Below are 19,705 nucleotides of genomic sequence, written 5' to 3' on the forward strand. Positions count from 1 at the left end.
TATTAATCGCTTCCATGACATGCTGCAGGATTTACTGTCATGTGCTGGTGTCTCCAGCAGGTGGATCCACGGCAGCCATGCTGTGCATCATAAACAGCAGAAGAAGTCCCTTCTCCTTTCAATTAAACATGGCTGCTTCCTTAATACTTAGCAGACTTGTTGTGCTTAGAAACTAAACTATAGTTATTACAGAAGTAAATTCTGATACAAGACATAATCATTTATTTTTAGGCCGAAAAAGCAAATAGTCGGTTAAGCGGTAAGTAGCCATGATATAAAGTAAATATGGTTCGCAGGGTTAGCATTACTAGTAGCACGGGGCTAGCGCGCTAGTGTTTGTTCACTGTCTTGATGTTAAATACTTGTTATTACCGGTTTCTAATCTCTGTTTAATAGTAAAAGATATGCATGTCTGGCAAATCAGGTCAACTTATTTAACTAGATAGCCATAAACTACTAAGTGAATGCTAACATCGCTCCTAGTAGATCACTGAACGTTGTCTTGGCGGGTTGAAATAAAGTAGCATCCTAAATAATCTAATTTACTGCGGTTGCAGGATTGTTTACAGGAGTTCTGATGACCATGGTATCCGCGCAGTGAAGTACGCAGAACCACAGCATGGAGCCTTCTCCAGAGAAGGGGGAAGCTCCCAGTGTCGTTGACATGTCCACACATGAAAAGGTGTTGTTGTGCACCGTAACTCTTTACTCTCTAGCCGGATTGATTGCACAAGTCTGAACGGGTTTATTACAATGATAAGTCTGCCTGTCTTTATGCTCATGTGCGTTTCTAAAACGGCGTTCATATCATTGTCAATCGGATGAATTTAGATGGGGTGCCCTCAGTTCTGGGTTCCCCCCAAGGCTTCCTCACAATTAACATCAACAATATTAAATGCATTAAAATACTCACCTCACATGTGACACTACTATAACAGACTAGAAGAACTGTAATATGGGTTGAGTTAGTAGAAGGCAGTTCTGAAATAAAGAAAAAGGAGTTTATTCACCTTTTCAGTCAGAAGATGAAATGAAACTTGACCTGGATGACTGAGAATCTTCATCAACATTTTTCTCTTTTCAGGTTGTGGAACTTCTGAATCAGGCTGCTCTGATTCCCACAGATGAAAAGCTAACTGTGCTCAAACAGGTTTGTAGTCTTGGATCTTAAAATGCTGTTGTCACTGTTGATAAATCAGTAGAAAAATCTGAGAAAGTAGGCTTGTGCAAAATCGTATCGTGTGCAATTAATCGTCAGAAAAACTGTCATCGATTAATATTTGCCACTTATCGATTACGGCCTCGTCATGGTGACGCCCTTTTGTGTGCGACGTACTCTCACCATCACCCGCGCACATGTGAGCCCACAATAACAATAATGGCTGAAGGCAGTGGTGTTCAGTTAAATGATGCGGAGCAGCACGTTTCTAACATAAGTTCAACGTCTGTCACCATAAGCCCGAGCACGAAGAAAGCCAAAGAAAGCGCGACGAGGCCACAACGCCGGCTACAGCTGTAGTATATACTGCTGCGCATGCGTTCAGCGTTGGTTGTTGCCATAGTAACTGGATTTTGCTCGTATCAAATGAATGAACTCCGATCTTTATTTAACCCTCATGCATTGTTCGCAAACACTACCCTAATGTGTTGTTCGGGGACAAAAACGTCCCCTAACTTTAACGGTTTTAAAAATATATTAGATAAATATTTTTTTGAAATTTTTTTGCATAGACCTTTTAACTAACTTCAGTTCTAATCAACAGTAGTGAAAAAATCATTTTCCCCCAGGATTTTAACCCTTTAATCACCAATTTTATAAGGGGTGGTGCTGAAAATTGAAAAAAAAAACACAAAATGGCTCATTTTTAATAGAAAAGGTGAATGTGGACTGGATTCTTTTGAACCTTTATTACAGTCTTGGTCATGTCAAACATCAGTAAAAAATTGACTTGATTGCATTATTAGTTTTTGCACAGCACTGGATTTTCTTTTTTTCTCCCTAATGTGTTGTTCGGGGACAAAAACGTCCCCTAACTTTAATGGTTTTAAAAATATATTAGATAAATATATTTTTGAATTTTTTTTGCATAGACCTTTTAATTAACTTCAGTTCTAATCAACAGTAGTGAAAAAATCATTTTCCCCCAGGATTTTAACCCTTTAATCACCAATTTTATAAGGGGTGGTGCTGAAAATTGAAAAAAAAAAACACACAAAATGGCTCATTTTTAATAGAAAAGGTGAATGTGGACTGGATTCTTTTGAACCTTTATTACAGTCTTGGTCATGTCAAACATCAGTAAAAAAATTGACTTTATTGCATTATTAGTTTTTGCACAGCACTGGATTTTCTTTTTTTCTCCCATTTTGTCCCATAGACTTACATTATAAACACACTTTTTTTGACTGCACAGCCATGGCACTACATAATCATGCATTCTTGATTGTTGGTGGTTTACCCTGTTGGTAGGAGGTAACATTTGTGATTTTTACAGTTAACAACTTAATTACCATATTAACCCTTTACCTGCAGGCCTGTGCTCATATAGTGTAGTTTCTGGCTTGTATATGGAGTTATAGGGAGTATTTTAGCACATAATTGTGTGTCTACACACTGTGTGTGTATGTTAGAGAGGAAGAGAGCCATTTGCACACTGATCTTGTTGTCTGTGAGTACACACAACCACAGAGTCTTTATAGTAAACAAAAACAAAGAAAGTGTTGCTATGCATGTGTGGCCCTTTGATGTCTACAGGTGCAGACTAAACAAAACAAAAAGGCAAGTGGTCTTACATGTGACCTTGTGGTCATTTGATGGTGAGAAGAGCAGAAAGCAACATGAAGAGAGGATTCACTTGTGCACAATCTCTGGAAATGATTGTGCAGCCTGGCTCTATGAAGGGCCAGGCTGTGAAGCTGTGAAGGCTGCACAAGTAGATCCGTCACTTGTTCACAAGCGAATCCTTCATTCGTTCACAAGTGAATCCTTCACTCATGCACAGGTGAATCCTCTCTTCATGCTGCTTGCTGCTCTTGTCACCATTAAATGACCAGGAGGATGCATGCAAGTCCACTAGTGTTTTTGTTTTGTTTAGTCTGAACCTCTCAGCATCAAAGGGCCCGGCACTTACTTTTAGGGCTGCAACAAATTTACTTTACTTTACTTTACTAAACTACTTTTAATACTAATTTTAGTAGGGGACTAAACTGTAGATTAGATTTGGTTAGTCAATGATTATTTATTATGTTATCAAGTTATCTATCTATGGTGTCTATTTAGTAACATGCACATGTACGTATGGTCGTGTGGAGCGCAACACACCATGGAAAAGGGGCACTTAGACTTCACTTAGAATAATTCAGTGATCTCAACTGAGACACTAACCTAAAAGTAAAGTCACTCTACTGGAGGACGTGTTTTCCGAAAGCTAAAAAAAAAAAAAAAACAGCTATTTTACCCATCCACAACTTCAGACGCCAGAACTCCTGGATGTTTTCATTTTACATGTTTATGCATCGCCGTTGTACGTCTGAATTAGGTACACTTCACTTACTTAGTAACTTTATTTTCCTGACTTTCCTTCCCTGACAGTGTGCAAATGGCTCTCTTCCTCTCTAACATACACACACAGTGTGTAGACACACAATTATGTGCTAAAATACTCCCTATAACTCCATATACAAGCCAGAAACTACACTACATGAGCACAGGCCTGCAGGTAAAGGGTTAATATGGTAATTAAGTTGTTAACTGTAAAAATCACAAATGTTACCTCCTACCAACAGGGTAAACCACCAACAATCAAGAATGCATGATTATGTAGTGCCATGGCTGTGCAGTCAAAAAAAGTGTGTTTATAATGTAAGTCTATGGGACAAAATGGGAGAAAAAAAGAAAATCCAGTGCTGTGCAAAAACTAATAATGCAATAAAGTCAATTTTTTTACTGATGTTTGACATGACCAAGACTATAATAAAGGTTAAAAAGAATCCAGTCCACATTCACCTTTTCTATTAAAAATGAGCCATTTTGTGTTTTTTTTTTTTCAATTTTCAGCACCACCCCTTATAAAATTGGTGATTAAAGGGTTAAAATCCTGGGGGAAAATGATTTTTTCACTACTGTTGATTAGAACTGAAGTTAATTAAAAGGTCTATGCAAAAAAATTTCAAAAAAATATTTATCTAATATATTTTTAAAACCGTTAAAGTTAGGGGACGTTTTTGTCCCCGAACAACACATTAGGGGGTAAAATTTGCCCACAGTGTACCGTTGACCTATGAAAAATTTTAAAATCATATTAACAAAATTTATGTAAAATTAAGCTTATTGAGGAAAAATGATTCAATTTGTCCACATATTGACAAAGTTATGGCCAAAATAAACAGAAAAATTTCTCTCAGAGGACAAAAATGTCCCGAACAACACATGAGGGTTAAGGACTCCACAGCAAGATAGGAAACATTACAACAGCGAAGTCTCCTCCAGCAGATATTGGAAAGAATTTCACTCAGCCGAGAATCCGCGGTACGTTTATTCATTGTGCTGCTTACGACCAAACTAAGCACTGGAAGAACGTAATGCAGGTTGATTCGCACACATATACATTTAAATGTGGAATTGTCCGGTTTGTTTGTTTGTAATGTTTTTTTCTGCTGCTGTTCTACAGTATGAGTGAAAACATGCACTAGTCTGGGACATATTCAGTCACAGGTTCATTTGCACAGACACATTTTTAACTTGAAATAATCACTGATGTGACTTTTTTCTGAACTTATTTGTCCTGTTTAATTTTAATGTTGACATGCACTGCTCTGTGACCTTAAGATAAGAACATTTGAAGAACAAAGTTAATAAATGTTTGCTTCATTATTATTTTGAAGCAGTATGTGCATCTGTTATCAATACATATTTCAAATGCTGGTTTGTGCCTAATCACTACTCACCAGCTTAACCTGTTGAATGAAGTAGTTAACTTGACTGATGATTTGTCTGTATCATGCTAGAACACTGTGCCAATTTAGAGTCAAAAACATGTAAGTGCAATTGTCATCAATTAATCGTCAAATTAATCGTTATCGGCAAAATGGCACAATTAATCGTGATTAATTTTTTTGCCAATATCGCCCAACCCTACTTTAGAGATTTATTTTAAATATTAAGAGCTAACTGGGAGCATGACCTTACTGAATAAATGAATCTGTTATTATCAGGTCCAGGAGCTTATCATCAACAAGGATCCCTCTCTTCTTGACAATTTTTTAGACGTAAGTAAGCATGTAGCCACTTTTTTGCGCCTTTTGTCGTGGCATTCTAATTCCATTCATCATTTTCTTGCCACTTTTCCTGTCCTTTCATCTTTTAGGAGATGATTGCATTTCAGACAGACAAGTCTATTGAAGTCAGAAAGTTTGTCATTGGCTTCATAGAGGAAGCATGGTAAGTTATTAGACATTTAAGTCCTTCAGTGTCAGATGGGATTTTCATATTTGTTGCCTTTCTCAATCTTTTGTCACCTTATGTCTTCATCAGTAAAAGGGACAATGAGCTCCTCCTCAGACTGATTGCCAACCTGAACATGCTGCTTAAGGATGAAAGTGTGAATGTGGTTAAGAAAGCCATCCTCACACTAACCCAGCTGTACAAAGTGACTCTACAGGTATAAACAGTAACTTTGTCATATTCACCAACCTCATGTTAAAATACTCTCATTTATTTAGTTAGAAGTTTTAATTTAAAATACTAAATGATGTAAATCTGTGTGTTACTTCTGCTGCTGTTCCACACCCATTACTCGTTTGTCTCTTTTGTATCAGTGGTTGGTGCGCTCTAAAGCTGTGTCAGACATGCAGGAAGCATGCTGGGATATGGTCACACAAATGAAAGGGGATGTTTTGGCCTTGTTGGACTCTGAGAATGACGGTGTTCGCACTCATGCCATCAAGTTCACGGAATCATTAATCATCACTCTGTCACCACGGACGTCTGACTCCGATGTCCCAAAACGACAGGAAGGTGACATCAGCCTGGACAAAGTTCCCCGAGACCATTCATACATCCGCTACGGTATGGCTATTAGAATACTTTTGTGAGGGTATAATGTACTAACTGCTGCTGCTTTTAACGCAGGACATACGAGCTTACAATGTTCAATACTGTTTAATTAACAGATGTTTTGTGTGAGGAGGGAAAGGCTGCACTGGAGAAGCTGCTGAAGTTCATGGTCCACCCAGCTATTTCTAGCATAAACCTTACCACAGCACTGGGTGCCCTGGCCACTATTGCCCGTCAGAGACCAATGTTCATGTCAGAGGTGGTGCAGGCATATGAGACACTGCATGGTGAGGGATTTCTTCTAGATGCAAGTCTTGCACCTTTTTGGAAATAGTGTAATCATGGCAAGAAACATGTCTTATTTGTATTATAACGGTTGTTATTTGTTGTGTACTGTACCTTTTTTTTTTTTTTTTTTTTTTTTTTTTTTAGCAAACCTACCCCCCACCCTGGCCAAGTCTCAGGTCAGCAGCGTAAGGAAGAATCTGAAGCTGCACCTTGTGGCTGTCCTGAAACATCCCTGCAGCCTGGAGTTCCATGGTCAAATCAGCACTCTACTGCTGGACCTGGGAATGCCACAGAGCGAAATAACTCGTTCTACACCTGCACCGCGCGAGCAGCGGAAAAGGCCTCGCCACGAACAATACACAGAGGGGAAAAAGGTCAAGATGGGTGAGTGGGCATTGCAGACACCTAAATTATGATATGTACCTGATTATTGCAACTTGATGCATGTTCTTCTACATTCAGAGCCGGCCCTGATTGAAGATGATGAAGACAAAGAGGAGCCAGCCCCTCTCTCTGTCCCTAAGCCAGCTGCTGTTCCAGTTGCACAGTCTGCTATTGATCTCACAGCCGAGTTCCTACGCCCTCTGCTCACCCCTGAGAATGTAGCCAATCTGGTGAGCAGCTGTGCTCTTTTTTTTTTCTTTTCTTTCTTTGTTTTTTCCTCTTACTGTACCCCCTTTCCTATATATCACCTCATATTTTTGCCATTCTGTAGGTGCTCATCAGCATGGTGTATCTGCCCGATGTCATGCCAGCATCCTTCCAGGCAACATACACACCCGTAGAGTCAGCAGGCACTGATGCCCAAATCAAACATCTTGCCAGATTAATGGCCACACAGATGACTGCAGCTGGGATTGGTCCAGGTTAGTAACAAAAGAACACAACCTAAATTATGTTAAAAGTAGTAACCTGAGAACAAGGCTTTTACAGCAGCAGATATCTGGGTTTGAACCCTGTTCTCCCACGTCTACTGTCTCTCTCTAGCTGTTATATTAAAGATAGAATGGTTGATAATCGAGCTTGTATCCATAAATGGCTCTATATTTTATACACTCAGTGTGCCTTTACTGTGTGTAACAGACACCATAGCCTGTATGCTTATATAGAATCTTTTCAAAAAGATAAAATGTTGCTAATTAGCTTAAAATATTATGTTGTTATTATGTTTCTGTCTGTATTTCTCAGGACTTGAGCAGTGCAAAGCCAGAGAAGAGGACTTGGGCAAAGAGGGTGACACCGAGGATGACTCCTTAGCTAAAGACCTTCTCATCAAGCGCAAAGTTCCACCTGTGATGGTGGGCCAAGCCATCTCTGTGGTGGGACAATACCCAGAAAAGGCTCCAACCACAGAAACTCCAGCTACAGTCAAGAGACTGCCTGAGCCCATCCTTCCATCTGCACAAACCAAGTGAGTTCTGTTTTTATTTCAACATGGCAAAAGTTCACTACATAAGTCCTACTCACTGGATATAGTCTTTGCAATATAAAGCCACTGTATAACTGCTCCACTGCTCATTCATGACTTAAATGTCAAAGAATATCCAAGTTTTAAACATCCTTAGCATGCTCTTATACTGTGCAGACTACATCATCTTGCTGTGATCTATCGTCTCTTTTGTGTTTGTATTATTTTACATTATTTAGGATGACGGGGGCAAGTGGAAGAAAAAAAGTCTTCCGGTTGGCAGATGTTGTCCAGCCTTTGTCAGAGGCTCAGATTGACAATTTAACATCCAAAGCCGTAAAACGCATTCTGCATTCCGAAAAGGCGATTGCTCAAAGTGGAATGACCCATGTAAGTAACCCAAGTCACTGCACATTTCTCTTCACCTTGTAATGATGGAGGATAACCATGTGACATCTGTGAGGCAGGTCAGAGTGAAGCTCCTCTCCAGGCTTGTGACACAGTTTGAAGGTGTAATGAAAGAAGACGTGCTGAAATTTATTCTGGATGATATAAGGACAAGGAGCGACCTGGCTTTTTCTCTCCTCTTCCAAGAGTACAATACATACCTCAGCCAGCTGCCGTCTGGCCTGCTAGACAGCTACGACCACTGTCTCTATACGCTGCTGTCAGGCCTGCAGGAGAAACCTGAGCAGAGGGATGGGTGAGACCAGAGTACCTTGTGTGCACCTTTTTTTGCAAAGGAGTAAGCAAAAAGTGAGCCCATTACTAGCTAAGTTTCCACATTTTGTCTCCTCCAGACTTTTCACCAAACTGGTGCTGGAGGCTCCCATTATAACAGAATCAGCACTTGAAGTAATACGGCGTTACTGTGAGGATGAGGTAAATGAATGTAATTGCTTCTCGTGTAGTGCCAGTTCCTCCTCAGTATTGTCTGGTAACATGTGACCTTTCTTTCAGTCACGGGTGTATTTGGGTATGACGACCCTAAAGGAGCTCATCCTCAAACGACCCTCGAGGCAGTTTCAGTATCTGCATGTACTTCTAGACCTCAGCTCTCATGAAAAAGAAAAGGTGATGCTCACATCCTCACAGACCGCAGATCTGATTCCAGAGCTTTACATGTATTTCAAATCCTGCGTGATTTTCAGGTGCGGGCCACTGCCTTGGCTTTTATTAAGCGCATGTATGAGAAAGACCATCTTCAGGACTACATAGAGAAGTTTGCCCTGAACTACCTGCAGCTTCTGGTCCACCCCAATCCTCCATCTCTGCTATTTGGAGCCGACAAAGATACAGGTTTGCATGCATCCAAAATAATAGAAACTATTAACAATAATCATAAGAGTTACAAAAAAAGCCGGTTGTGTAACACAGTGCTACTGGCAGTCAGTCTTCAAACTAGCAACCACAGCTGCTCTGTGTGTTTGTTGAGACAGAAGTGGCTGCCCCCTGGACTGAAGAGACGGTGAGGCAGTGTCTGTTCCTCTACCTATCCCTGCTTCCTCTGAACCACCGGCTGGTCCATGAGCTTGCTTCCGTCTACACCGAGGCCATTGCTGACATCAAACGCAGCGTGCTTCGAGCTATAGAGCAGCCTGTAAGTCATCTCACGCTCTGAGTTTCATTTCTGAAAACATAAACTATCTATTTAAAAAGAACCAAAAGCAGAAAATAACCTCAAAACGCAATCTTCTCTGGGTTGATGGACAGGGATGTTTTCATCTGATAGCCAGCAGTGTTTCATGCCTACGAAAGCCTAGCTGGACAAACACAAGAGAGGGCAGAGTCTGGACTATGGACTTTATGTTTGACTATTTCTTAACGTGCCTTTACTGGTTGACCACAAGAGAAAAGAACAGCGTTCAGTGCAAACAAACATAGCTGAGAAAACACACCTGGAGTCTCAAAACATGTAAAAAACTGCAACACAGATTTCAGAGAATAGTTTGTCTTGAACACTGAATGAAGTGTTTCTCTACAACTGAGGAATATGACTGTTTCTTCCACCCATTTTTTTTTAGATTCGTGGGATGGGGATGAACTCTCCTGAGCTGCTGCTCTTGGTTGAAAATTGTCCTAAAGGAGCAGAGACTCTTGTTACACGCTGCCTGCACATTTTAACTGATAAAGGTAAAAAAGCAAATAAAATAGAAGAATACATTTGTGGGCCTATAAACCTACATTTGGACAAATAGAAACATAGTATTTTGAATGTATTCACGTTAGAGAAAGTATTGACCTGTATGATGAGTCTTCCTTTTCCCTGTTCAGTGCCTCCATCTCCAGAGCTGGTAGAGAGAGTGAGGGATCTTTACCACAAACGAGTGCCAGATGTTCGCTTTCTGATCCCGGTCATAAATGGCCTGGAAAAGGTATGATTCCTTTCAGTACTGCAGTACATTCAGTTGCATGACATATATTGTAGAATGATTAGGAACTATACTTCTGAACATAATGGATCCGTTCTATGAATCCATAGAATGAAGTCATCCAGGCTCTTCCCAAACTCATTAAACTCAACCCAATTGTAGTGAAGGAGGTCTTCAACAGACTCTTGGGAACGCAGCACAGTGAGTCACTTGGCAAGATGTGTTCTTCAGATTAATAGAAACGAAGAATAATGTATATCCTTGTTGTGTTTTTTTTCAGGTGAGGGAAGTTCCTCTGTGTCCCCTCTCACTCCAGGAGACCTGCTCATTGCCTTACACAACATAGACTCAAACAAATGTGATATGAAATCGATTATAAAAGGTTAGTGTCCGCCTTCAAATACCTAAATAAACCTCAAGTTTCCAAAATGTTGACAGTGTTGGTTTGTTCGGTGTGATAACAGCTACCAACCTGTGCTTCGGGGAGAAGAACGTGTACACATCAGAGATTTTGGCGGTGGTGATGCAACAGCTGATGGAGCAGAATCCACTGCCCATGTTGCTCATGCGTACCGTCATCCAGTCTCTCACCATGTATCCCCGACTGGGAGGGTTCGTCATGAACATCCTGTCTCGCCTCATTGTCAAGCAGGTCAGTACAAAACTTGATTTGTTCAACCAATCCCATGCGGAAATGGAAACAGATATTTTGTCCTGCAGGTGTGGAAGTATCCCAAAGTGTGGGAGGGATTTGTAAAGTGCTGCCAGAGGACAAAGCCTCAGTCATACAGCGTGCTCCTCCAGCTGCCGGCCGCCCAACTGACGAGCGTGTTCGAACGCTGTCCAGAGATGAGAGAGCCTCTTCTACTGCATGTCCAATCCTTTACACCTCACCAGGTTAGAGCTGCTTCCAAATTTACAGTTTTTAGGGGCCATTGTGATTCAACTGTTTGTTTCTCTGTATTACAGCAAGCTCACATCCCTGCCTCCATCATGACAGTCCTGGAAGCAAACAAAAAGCCAAAGCCTGTAGAGCCTGTGGTGGAGAAGGAGGTAACGAATAAAGAAGCATCACAAACCCTTCTTTGACATTTAACATGGTCTTTCAGGGAAAGACTAGTTTGATAGGTGTTGTCACAGCATTTACTTTTTGTGCCATTTTACAGCTGGAACTTGCTACAACTGCCTCAGCTGCAGAAGAGACCCCCGCCACAGCACAGAAAGAGCCAGAGACGCCAATCCAGCAGGAAGCAGCCATTATGAAAGATGAGGAAGAACCGATGGAGCAAGAAGAGTCTGACCCAGTGATACAGGAAGAAACTGACAACAGTATTTCACAGGTAACAAAACTACACTGGCTAAATGAAGGAAACTGTTTAAAGGATGCAAGTGATACGATAAACTGAGCTAAAATATGAGTGCATTCACAATTTGAAAAGTAATAAGCAATGTCATGAACAGAAAACCACTGCTACTTTTCTTCAGGTGGAGATGGTAGGAGCTGCTGAGACATCATCACCTCACCCAGAACCAGATGAGAAACCAGACGAGGAACCGATGGAGGGGTCTCAGCCTGAACCTTCAAGCCAGCAGGAGCCAGAGAAAGACATGGAAGCTGATGTCACAGAAGCAGAGGCTGGGAGTGGCAATGAAGATGTGAAATAAGGAGAAACATTGCTCTCCTCTGCAACTATCGCATTTTTTGTAATTGTTTGTTTTGTAGAACATCATAATTTGTTAGCAAATAAATCCAGTCAGTTGTTTGACACCAGTTTTGGCTTCTGTGTTTTATCTCTTTGTGACCAGTTGGCATATTTCAGAATGAATTTGATTATAAAACAGCATTTATATCACGTGGTTCTACTGTATAGCAGAAGCAGCCTATAGGCGATTTTATTAACTCTAAAATCAGTCGCTTTTAATTTGGAAATTGTAACCGGAAGTTCTCGCTGATGAGGTAATCTCGCGTTGTTTGGGACGCAGCTACGTGCTGTGTGACGCTAACAGTCCTCCTACGGCCTACAACGTAAAGTATTTAAAATTCCCGAGTCTGACGGACTGAACCACTGAAGCTGCACTTGTCTCAGTTTTTAAATGAAAGCCGTAATTCTCGCCGCCGGGTACGGAACCAGGCTCCAAAGGGATGTGGCGGCCGACAGCAGCGGGAAATTCGCTCACCTGGCCGGTATTGCGAAGCCGCTGCTGCCGGTGGGCCAGTGTGCCTTGATCTCTCACTGGGTCCACGCCTTGTTCGCCTCTGGCTGGGTGGACTGCATTTATGTTGTTGTAAGTACCAAGTAATCACTTCCGGAAAGTTGATCATGCAATTTACACATGTGTACGTTCACCTCATTTATCTGATGTGGAACTAGACTTTGTTTTTCAAAAACAAACAACTAACAATGTAAATTATTGTTTCATGCATCTCTCTCTCACACACACACACACACACACTTATGTGACCATTGTAGTTCTTTACATTAACAATGTGGTACCTGTTCCCATCCTTTGTTGAAACTAAATTGTAAAAAACATCGACACTGTCTAAAATAAATACAGCAATAAAATAACATCACACACAAAATCATCAATTACAAGCTGAATCAACATTCAAAATGAGGTTTATTCTGTCTGAATCACCTTTTGTTAGTGTGTGAAGATACACTTTTCAATGTCTGAACCAGGCAAGCCCTTTACTGCCTCTGACCTGGTGGTGATTCTGGATCCTTATGTATGACCACATCACCTGGCTGGCTCCGGGTTGGGAGCTGCCAGGGCTGCTAATATTTGCCCCTTCCATCTGTCCTTTTACAAAAAGGAGCCTGGTTACACATCAACATTGTGTTTGGCCGAGTCAAAATGATCTAACCACATTGAAAATGCTCGTTATCACTGTGTGAGTCTCAGATCTGAGTTTGCTCTGATAGTCTTCTCATGTTGTCTCAGAAGATGCACCCGATACACATAACTGTACAGATAAAGCTCCACTAGCACATTAGGCAATGAAACAATCTGCCATTTTTGTCTCACACCTTCCAAGGCGACCTGTCAATCACCTGGGGTGGCACCTGAGGTGTCCAGTCGGGTTCTAGAGATGGCCCGTGCCACCCCTGAATCTTTTGGAAAAGTTGTTGGCAAACATTTACATCTTAACTCATGATGTGACCTATGTGCACATGTACTGATTTGCACATCACAATCAGATTAGCACTCTGAACTAGTTCAAATCTGACATCCAGGTAATGGGAATGAATGACCTGCTCTGTACTCTTCACAGACCAACGCTCTTTACCATGCTGCATTTGAAGAGTGGGCAGCACATTTCACAAACGTGAAGGTCCTCAGCGATCAAACAAGAAACAATGATGCAAGTACACGTTACTGTTATCACTGTTATTACTGCCTTGTCACTGGTGCTTCTGTGAATGTCTCAACCTCTGTAAATGTTTTCACTCTCTTAGGAGCGTCTGGGTGCTGTGGCCTGCCTGCAGCTCGCCGTAAAGCACTTTAACATTGAAGATCATGTTGTAGTTATTGGCGGGTATGGTTACATTTCTTACAGCATAAGTGTGAATCTGTCCTTTTTTCTGACATGTAACTGTCTCCTACTGATACAGTGACACCCTTTTCAAAGAAGATTTTAGCCTCAGTCAAGTAAAAGAGAGGTTTGCAGACGTGCAAGCAAAGTGCGAGGACAACTGTCTGGTACTCTCATACCAGTGCAAAGATGAAGGTGAGGTTTGTTTTTTAAGCAGTCACGCTGAAAGATGAGAAGGGCCACATGCTCACAATTACCATGTCTTTTGTGGCTGTGCAGAAACCCATAAGTATGGAATACTGGAAGTAGACAGTGACCTTCGTGTTGTCTGCATGAAAGAGAAACCTCGTCATTGTGAAACGCAATCAAGGAGGGCTGTAAGTTCTTCACAGTGATCAAAGTTAGTTCCTGTGCAATTTCAAGTTAATTCAGATTCTTCCTTCCTATAATATAATCAAATAGGGACACATTTTTTGTTGCATTGCCTCTTACATGGAACATCTTTAGGCACCAGTGTGTGGCTCAATAGGTGAAGTCAGAAACCATAGACAAGTGAACATACCTCTGTCATCCCTTTGTTCCCAAGCATCTAGCAGATCCATAGGCTGTAAATAAACATGGACAGACCTTCCACGATTTCTGAAGAGTAGTTTTGAAGCTTCACAAAGGATTGTGCTTTAAATGGACATATGAAGAACTGCAACTGCTGCTTGGCACTTCAGCATGAAAAGTTCCTCTCTACTGACAGAGTGTGTTTGTCCATTCTGGACCACTGAGATGGCAGGAACCTGAAAGAAATTCAAACCCTATGGAGAATCTGTTAATTAAACAGAGCAATTCATATGAATATACAGTAATAAAAACTTAAATCTCTTCACTCCATTTCTGTATGTAAATGTCACACACTGGTCCTCTAGGTCCTGACACAGATAAACTATGTATAAAGAGATTTCAGAGACGTATGTATTTCCAGCTAATAATTACATTTGTTTTACAGTGCCCTTGCTTCTATGTGTTTTCAAACAAAAGCCTCCCGTTGTTGGATACATTCCTAAATGAGAAGAAGGTAAATTAAACAAGACATGCAGTGTAAATAAAGTATACTTTGTTTTTAATTACACTATTATGCTCAACTTTCCCATTTCCACAGGAAGCTCCTATTGAAGAGAAAGATGCCCCAGGGAACTTTGTGTCCTGGCTCATTCCAAGGTAATTTTCACTACCTAATGATATTTATTTAGTTATCCACACAGTTTGGAAAAAATAGATACATGTAATCAAGTTTTAAAGAATGTTGTTTTACTGTATTTCTCAACTTTTCTTTCTTTTAGGAAAGCAGTTTACATTCATCAGATTTCTGGGCGTTTTGATGTTGGAAACTTGCCTTCCTATGTTGAATGTGACCTTTACTTCAAAGAAAAACTTAAAGATGTCAAGTGTTACATGGTGTAGAGGAATCTTGATTACACAAAAATGCCATATTTATTATTTTAAAAACTGGTGCAAAACGCAGAAGGTAATCGAATGTTAAATTTAAGCCGGCATTAACATGGTGTCTGTAAAAGATAATTGTAATTTTATGAGAAATATTTTTCTATTAAACTGATTTATACGATCTACCCAGTGAGCAATCTTGTGCATTTGTCAGAGGCCTTTTCATGAGTGTCCTCCATCTTTGCAATGCGGGAGCCGAACTGCATAGCTCTTTTGGGCAGGATGGCCGATTTGCTGAGGCCCAGCTGCTTGGCCGTCAGTCTCAGGAGGAGCTTTTCACCAACGCCCCGAGGGAGCGACAGATCTGCCTTCTTCCACACAGGCAGAGAGTTCAAGTAGCTCACCACATCCTCATCCAAGTAGGGAAACCTGCATGTGTAAGAGATGCCTCTTAGATGCTGCACCAACAAACCAACTGGATACACACATATGCAGTCAAAATTTGGATTGGGACTACAATGGAGTTCTCATGGACTGTTGATGTGTCACTGTGCTGTGTTATGCCTGACCCTCAAGCGTGTTTGTAAGAGAGGGTGATAACAATACCAGAGAGACCTGAAAAGGCTCAATTCCATATTGTAATAGGCCACCTTAATAGAATAACGTAAAGGCTGCTGAAATAATTGACAATTGATAATTTCAAAACTGAGGTCTGGTAACATGCAGTGTTAATTTTGTTGACGAATCATTTTCGTCATAGTTTTCGTTAACGACCTCTTTTTGCTGATAAAAACGAGACGATAACTAAATAAAAACTAACGCACGATGCCAAAAACGAAGACGAAATGGATTGACACTTTCGTCAACGAATAAAAACGAGACGAAATTATTGATGGAGACGAGATCCAATCAGAGCAAATTTTGTTTGTGGAAAGGGAGGGACGAATCAGGAGACGGCGGCAGAGAGCCAATCAGAAGTGCTCTCTCTGTGTAAGGACGTTGCGCCGCGATGCTGGAAGAAGGCGTCCTCATGCATGGTCACACAAAACAGGAGAACAGACACACAGACACGTTTAATTTCAAGACAATCAAGACGGTTTACAAACCGTGCGGAGCGACTATCAGCGGTAAAATCAATAAACCTGAAGCGACGTTTGCAGACGAGTCATCTTAACTTCCGTTCAAAGATACACGTGACAAAATCTATAAATGAAGACAGCGCTGCTGATGGTTTTACAGCATGTGACCTGTTTCTAAGTTGTCACTGAAGTGTTTTGCTGTAGTTATGGAGGATTCATGAAGAAGGTCATGACTGAACAGTGTATTCTGGGAGAGCAGCTCACTGTTCACTGCTGCTTTTGTGAAAAGGTCGTAGCAATTAAATAAAGAGATGTTTGTTTCAAATAACACAAGTTAAAGCTGTGCCTGTTTTTATTGCACTTCAAACCTTAAATATTTCATGAAAAATATATATCATAGAATTTTAGTCGACTAAATCCACGGCAGATTTAGTCGACTAAAATTATTTGATATTTAGTCGACTAAAACTAGACTAAAACTTTAAAAATGTTGATGACTAAAACGTGACTAAAATCAAATTACATTTTAGTCACAAGACTAAAATAAAAACTAAATCCGAAATTGCTGCCAAAATTAACACTGGTAACATGAAACCAACAGGTTTCACACCTACCTGGCTTCCTTCCCATGGTCAGCTATAACTCTGTCATCTCTGCCTAAATTCCTGGAGGAAATCCTGCCCAGCTCCATGGCTAGTTCCTGGATCAGTCCTTCATGCCCAGATGTCTTAAAACGGACTCTGTGTCTGGAGTAACCTGCCAGCTGCTCATCTGCTCCAATACCTGTCAAAATGACCTGCAGTCAGAGACAAGCATGTCAGTGTGGTTGCTGTCACTTAACAAATCCATACCAATGCACTGCTTGGAGAAACATCTTTTAAAAACTATGAAACAAAATTTAAATTTAAATTTGAAATTTGTACTTTACCTTTGCTGATGATGTGAAGGGCCTCTGACTGTCATCCTCCATGATGTACCCTGTCCCTCTCGCTGCAAACCACACAGCACATCCAATGCTATCATCTAGCACTGTACACAGTGGATGCACCAGATGAGAAATGCGCTCTAATCTCATTTTTTGCAGCTCCTCCTGGCTTATGTTGATTTCCACAAAATTCCATGTTCTTTCAGGATTCATGTTCTGTAACTCCTTGAGACCAGCTTTCCCTGTAATTCTGTCTGGAACGTCAAATGGACTGAATGTCCTGGAATCAGCAACATCCCTTTCAGAATCTGTGGGCTTATTTTTGTGCTTTGGGGGTTTCTTTGCAGATTTATTCTGCTTTCTTGGCTCCTGTAGTTTAAATGCTACATTTAAAAGGTCTATTGATTGATGAGCAGGTATGTGACGGTCAGCTAAGGCAGCCAGGATCATTGAATCGATGCCTCCTGAAAAAAGGACAGCCACACTAGCATCGTCAGGAGTAAGAGGTGAGTGGTCCTGTACCCGAAGAGGCAGTGCTTGAACTCGCCGCCTCACTGCATCACTTAGAACAGCGATAAGATGATCCACTTCATACATTTGCTCTTTGCTTGCCAGCAGCTCCTCCAGCTCCTTCCCAGAAAAATGTGAGTTTGTATGGATTTCTGTCTCATTTATTGACTCTGGAATGGACATATTCAAAGGACACACAAGTGAAGTGAGTTTAAGGCCTGACTGATTCATCACCGCATTGCAACCACTAGGGACTGACTCCAATATTGCTTCAATGCAGGAAGAGATGGAATTTCCTGCATGATCCCAGGGATATATCTCAAACGACACAGAGCCTGCTTCTGTAGCTGCCTTTAGGTCAATCCTGTACACACCAGCGGCTGGGACTTCTTGCCAGTTAGACTGATCATGTCCAGAAACGTGGGCTCCCACAGAAGTTAGGGTCAATGCCTTGACCTCTGCATCAAATTTCCACAGCAAACTCCGCCTCCCAAAATAGTCTCTGCCAAACCAGAGGTACTCTCCAGCCTTCTGGTAGTAAACAAACCCCCATGGCCCGTGTATAGCAGACAGAAGAGCGAGAATCTCTGAAGAGCTGTTGCAGGACATCAGCCGCTGAGAGACAACAGCGGTGTCATTCTCCCCTGGCTTCACTGGAAGCCCTTCAAAAACCTCTCCATTCCACAGCAGGATGTTTCCAGCACTGTCCTGAATCGGCTGAGGGGTAAGGAAGCCTCTCATGTGAAGAACATGAGCAGAGAATAGACACTGATAGCAGGCCCCTTTCACTGGGACATCCTGGCTGGAGTTCGGCCCTCTTCTTCTCAGATGTTCATAAACTGTTTTGTCCCACTCAAAGGGAGCAGACGACAGAGTCAATACACAAAAGATGCCACACATTGCTGCAGTGACAGTCTGTTTTACATATCCTGGATTTCCTTCTTCAGGTTATCCAGCTCCTCTGGAGACACAAAATTGCATCAGTTGTGCTCATCTTCTTATCATGTTTTAGTCAGAATATTTACCAACAAGTTTACTTTCAACTTACTTTTGCATGAACTCAGTGTCTGGTTTCTGTCTGCCAGGAAGAATATGTTACTGTTCCTTTGCTGAGTGTAAACCTTCTGCAGAAATGAATACAAATGTGTGTTTAGATAAAATAAAATGAGAATGTTTCCGATAAATGTTGGTTCTTTGGAAATATTATAGAACATGCGTCTGTTTAAAGGCATGCTTCGTATTTGGTCGGGTTTAGATGCATTTATAATTATGTAAATCATTTTCTGTCAGCTTTCCACAGGGCATACTCACGCCAAACTGTACTCACCCTGTTTTTCTTTAGGTTGGAAAGCTCGTCCAGAACAACCTTCTGCTCCTTTATCTGTAAATAACCAAAACGAATTATTTCACTAAGTCTGTACAAGTACAGTACAAGGCTTCTACGATGCATACAGTCAACAGATGACATAACATCATATTAATGTGCCTGTGCATTCAGGGCCGATACATGTTTATCCGTGGTTACTAGCTTACATTAGCCACATCAACTAGCATGTTTTAGCTAACGCTACCTTTCCGTTCAGTTCCTCCTTACGTGCGGACTGTCCTTCAAAGCTATCGTCGTTGTCTGAGCTTTTTGAAGACATGTTGGTGAAAAGAAACGCTGACACAGAAAGTTTGTATCAACGTAGATAAAGCCAAACAAGTTCAGTACTCAAACACATGTCAAGCACTACGAAAGTTGTTCCGGATGCAGAGGTTTGCTAAGTTTTGACTTTACTGCCCCCTGTTGGTGAGCGGTTGATATATACACCCTGTTAAATATTTGTGTTATTCTTAGCAAAATGTAATTTTATTACATTTCTATCAATTTGGGCGCACTAAGTCTCATCCTTGTCATATTAAAGTAAAACGTATTTTTAATTCCACAAGTCTAGGAGGTTAAACCTTTCTTGCTTTTGTAACATTTCACAATCACATTGTATACAAGTCTTAGGTAATCATTTAGCAGTCTCTGCTAAGTAACACACTTAAAGAAAGTGGATTTTTGGGGGGTTTCAATTTATGGTCACACATGCCAATACTAATGTCATTAC

The 19,705-nt window shown here is 41.1% G+C and overlaps 4 protein-coding genes across 4 annotated transcripts; 2 read left to right on the top strand and 2 right to left on the bottom strand.

Moving 5' to 3' along the window:
* The first annotated feature begins 111 nt into the window (after positions 1-111).
* On the top strand, positions 112-11,894 carry sympk (symplekin). Its single transcript, XM_028394293.1, has 27 exons — positions 112-259; positions 558-682; positions 1,085-1,150; positions 5,215-5,268; positions 5,367-5,440; positions 5,534-5,660; positions 5,818-6,067; positions 6,172-6,342; positions 6,488-6,727; positions 6,806-6,957; positions 7,059-7,209; positions 7,532-7,754; positions 7,991-8,141; positions 8,219-8,454; positions 8,552-8,633; positions 8,712-8,825; positions 8,903-9,050; positions 9,191-9,351; positions 9,776-9,884; positions 10,026-10,126; positions 10,234-10,324; positions 10,404-10,505; positions 10,588-10,775; positions 10,844-11,020; positions 11,093-11,176; positions 11,290-11,463; positions 11,609-11,894. The coding sequence occupies exons 2-27, from the start codon at positions 620-622 to the stop codon at positions 11,786-11,788; spliced, it is 3,669 nt and encodes a 1,222-aa protein (XP_028250094.1). The 5' UTR covers positions 112-259; positions 558-619; the 3' UTR covers positions 11,789-11,894.
* Positions 11,895-12,104: 210 nt separating this feature from the next.
* Positions 12,105-15,280, top strand: LOC114426568 (glucose-1-phosphate thymidylyltransferase). The gene is made up of 8 exons (XM_028394068.1): positions 12,105-12,409; positions 13,401-13,490; positions 13,585-13,664; positions 13,741-13,856; positions 13,941-14,038; positions 14,659-14,727; positions 14,812-14,870; positions 14,993-15,280. Exons 1-8 carry the CDS (start codon positions 12,218-12,220, stop codon positions 15,111-15,113), a joined length of 825 nt encoding a protein of 274 aa, XP_028249869.1. The 5' UTR covers positions 12,105-12,217; the 3' UTR covers positions 15,114-15,280.
* Positions 14,939-18,531, bottom strand: asnsd1 (asparagine synthetase domain containing 1). The gene is made up of 3 exons (XM_028394067.1): positions 17,103-18,531; positions 16,789-16,970; positions 14,939-15,524 (listed from the first exon to the last, which is right to left on the bottom strand). Exons 1-3 carry the CDS (start codon positions 18,507-18,509, stop codon positions 15,278-15,280), a joined length of 1,836 nt encoding a protein of 611 aa, XP_028249868.1. The 5' UTR covers positions 18,510-18,531; the 3' UTR covers positions 14,939-15,277.
* Positions 18,457-19,369, bottom strand: asdurf (ASNSD1 upstream open reading frame). Its single transcript, XM_028394069.1, has 4 exons — positions 19,181-19,369; positions 18,937-18,990; positions 18,658-18,733; positions 18,457-18,570 (listed from the first exon to the last, which is right to left on the bottom strand). Exons 1-4 carry the CDS (start codon positions 19,253-19,255, stop codon positions 18,530-18,532), a joined length of 246 nt encoding a protein of 81 aa, XP_028249870.1. The 5' UTR covers positions 19,256-19,369; the 3' UTR covers positions 18,457-18,529.
* Positions 19,370-19,705: the final 336 nt, after the last annotated feature.

Source organism: Parambassis ranga, chromosome 21 (genome assembly GCF_900634625.1).
Source record: "Parambassis ranga chromosome 21, fParRan2.1, whole genome shotgun sequence".
Lineage (NCBI taxonomy): Eukaryota > Metazoa > Chordata > Actinopteri > Ambassidae > Parambassis > Parambassis ranga.

Excerpts from the sequence above, each read along its gene's own strand:
- asnsd1 (XM_028394067.1), bottom strand. The coding sequence starts at position 18,509 with ATGTGTGGCATCTTTTGTGTATTGACTCTGTCGTCTGCTCCCTTTGAG. Across the intron at positions 16,971-17,102 it reads CCTTCACATCATCAGCAAAG|GTCATTTTGACAGGTATTGG; the intron begins GTAAAGTACAAA and ends CTCTGACTGCAG. Across the intron at positions 15,525-16,788 it reads GACCATGGGAAGGAAGCCAG|GTTTCCCTACTTGGATGAGG; the intron begins GTAGGTGTGAAA and ends TTACACATGCAG.
- sympk (XM_028394293.1), top strand. The coding sequence starts at position 620 with ATGGAGCCTTCTCCAGAGAAGGGGGAAGCTCCCAGTGTCGTTGACATG. Across the intron at positions 7,210-7,531 it reads TGCAGCTGGGATTGGTCCAG|GACTTGAGCAGTGCAAAGCC; the intron begins GTTAGTAACAAA and ends TGTATTTCTCAG. Across the intron at positions 8,455-8,551 it reads AAACCTGAGCAGAGGGATGG|ACTTTTCACCAAACTGGTGC; the intron begins GTGAGACCAGAG and ends TGTCTCCTCCAG.
- LOC114426568 (XM_028394068.1), top strand. The coding sequence starts at position 12,218 with ATGAAAGCCGTAATTCTCGCCGCCGGGTACGGAACCAGGCTCCAAAGG. Across the intron at positions 14,728-14,811 it reads CATTCCTAAATGAGAAGAAG|GAAGCTCCTATTGAAGAGAA; the intron begins GTAAATTAAACA and ends CCATTTCCACAG. Across the intron at positions 14,871-14,992 it reads GTGTCCTGGCTCATTCCAAG|GAAAGCAGTTTACATTCATC; the intron begins GTAATTTTCACT and ends TCTTTCTTTTAG.
- asdurf (XM_028394069.1), bottom strand. The coding sequence starts at position 19,255 with ATGTCTTCAAAAAGCTCAGACAACGACGATAGCTTTGAAGGACAGTCC. Across the intron at positions 18,991-19,180 it reads AGGAGGAACTGAACGGAAAG|ATAAAGGAGCAGAAGGTTGT; the intron begins GTAGCGTTAGCT and ends GGTTATTTACAG. Across the intron at positions 18,734-18,936 it reads CCAACCTAAAGAAAAACAGG|AAGGTTTACACTCAGCAAAG; the intron begins GTGAGTACAGTT and ends TCATTTCTGCAG.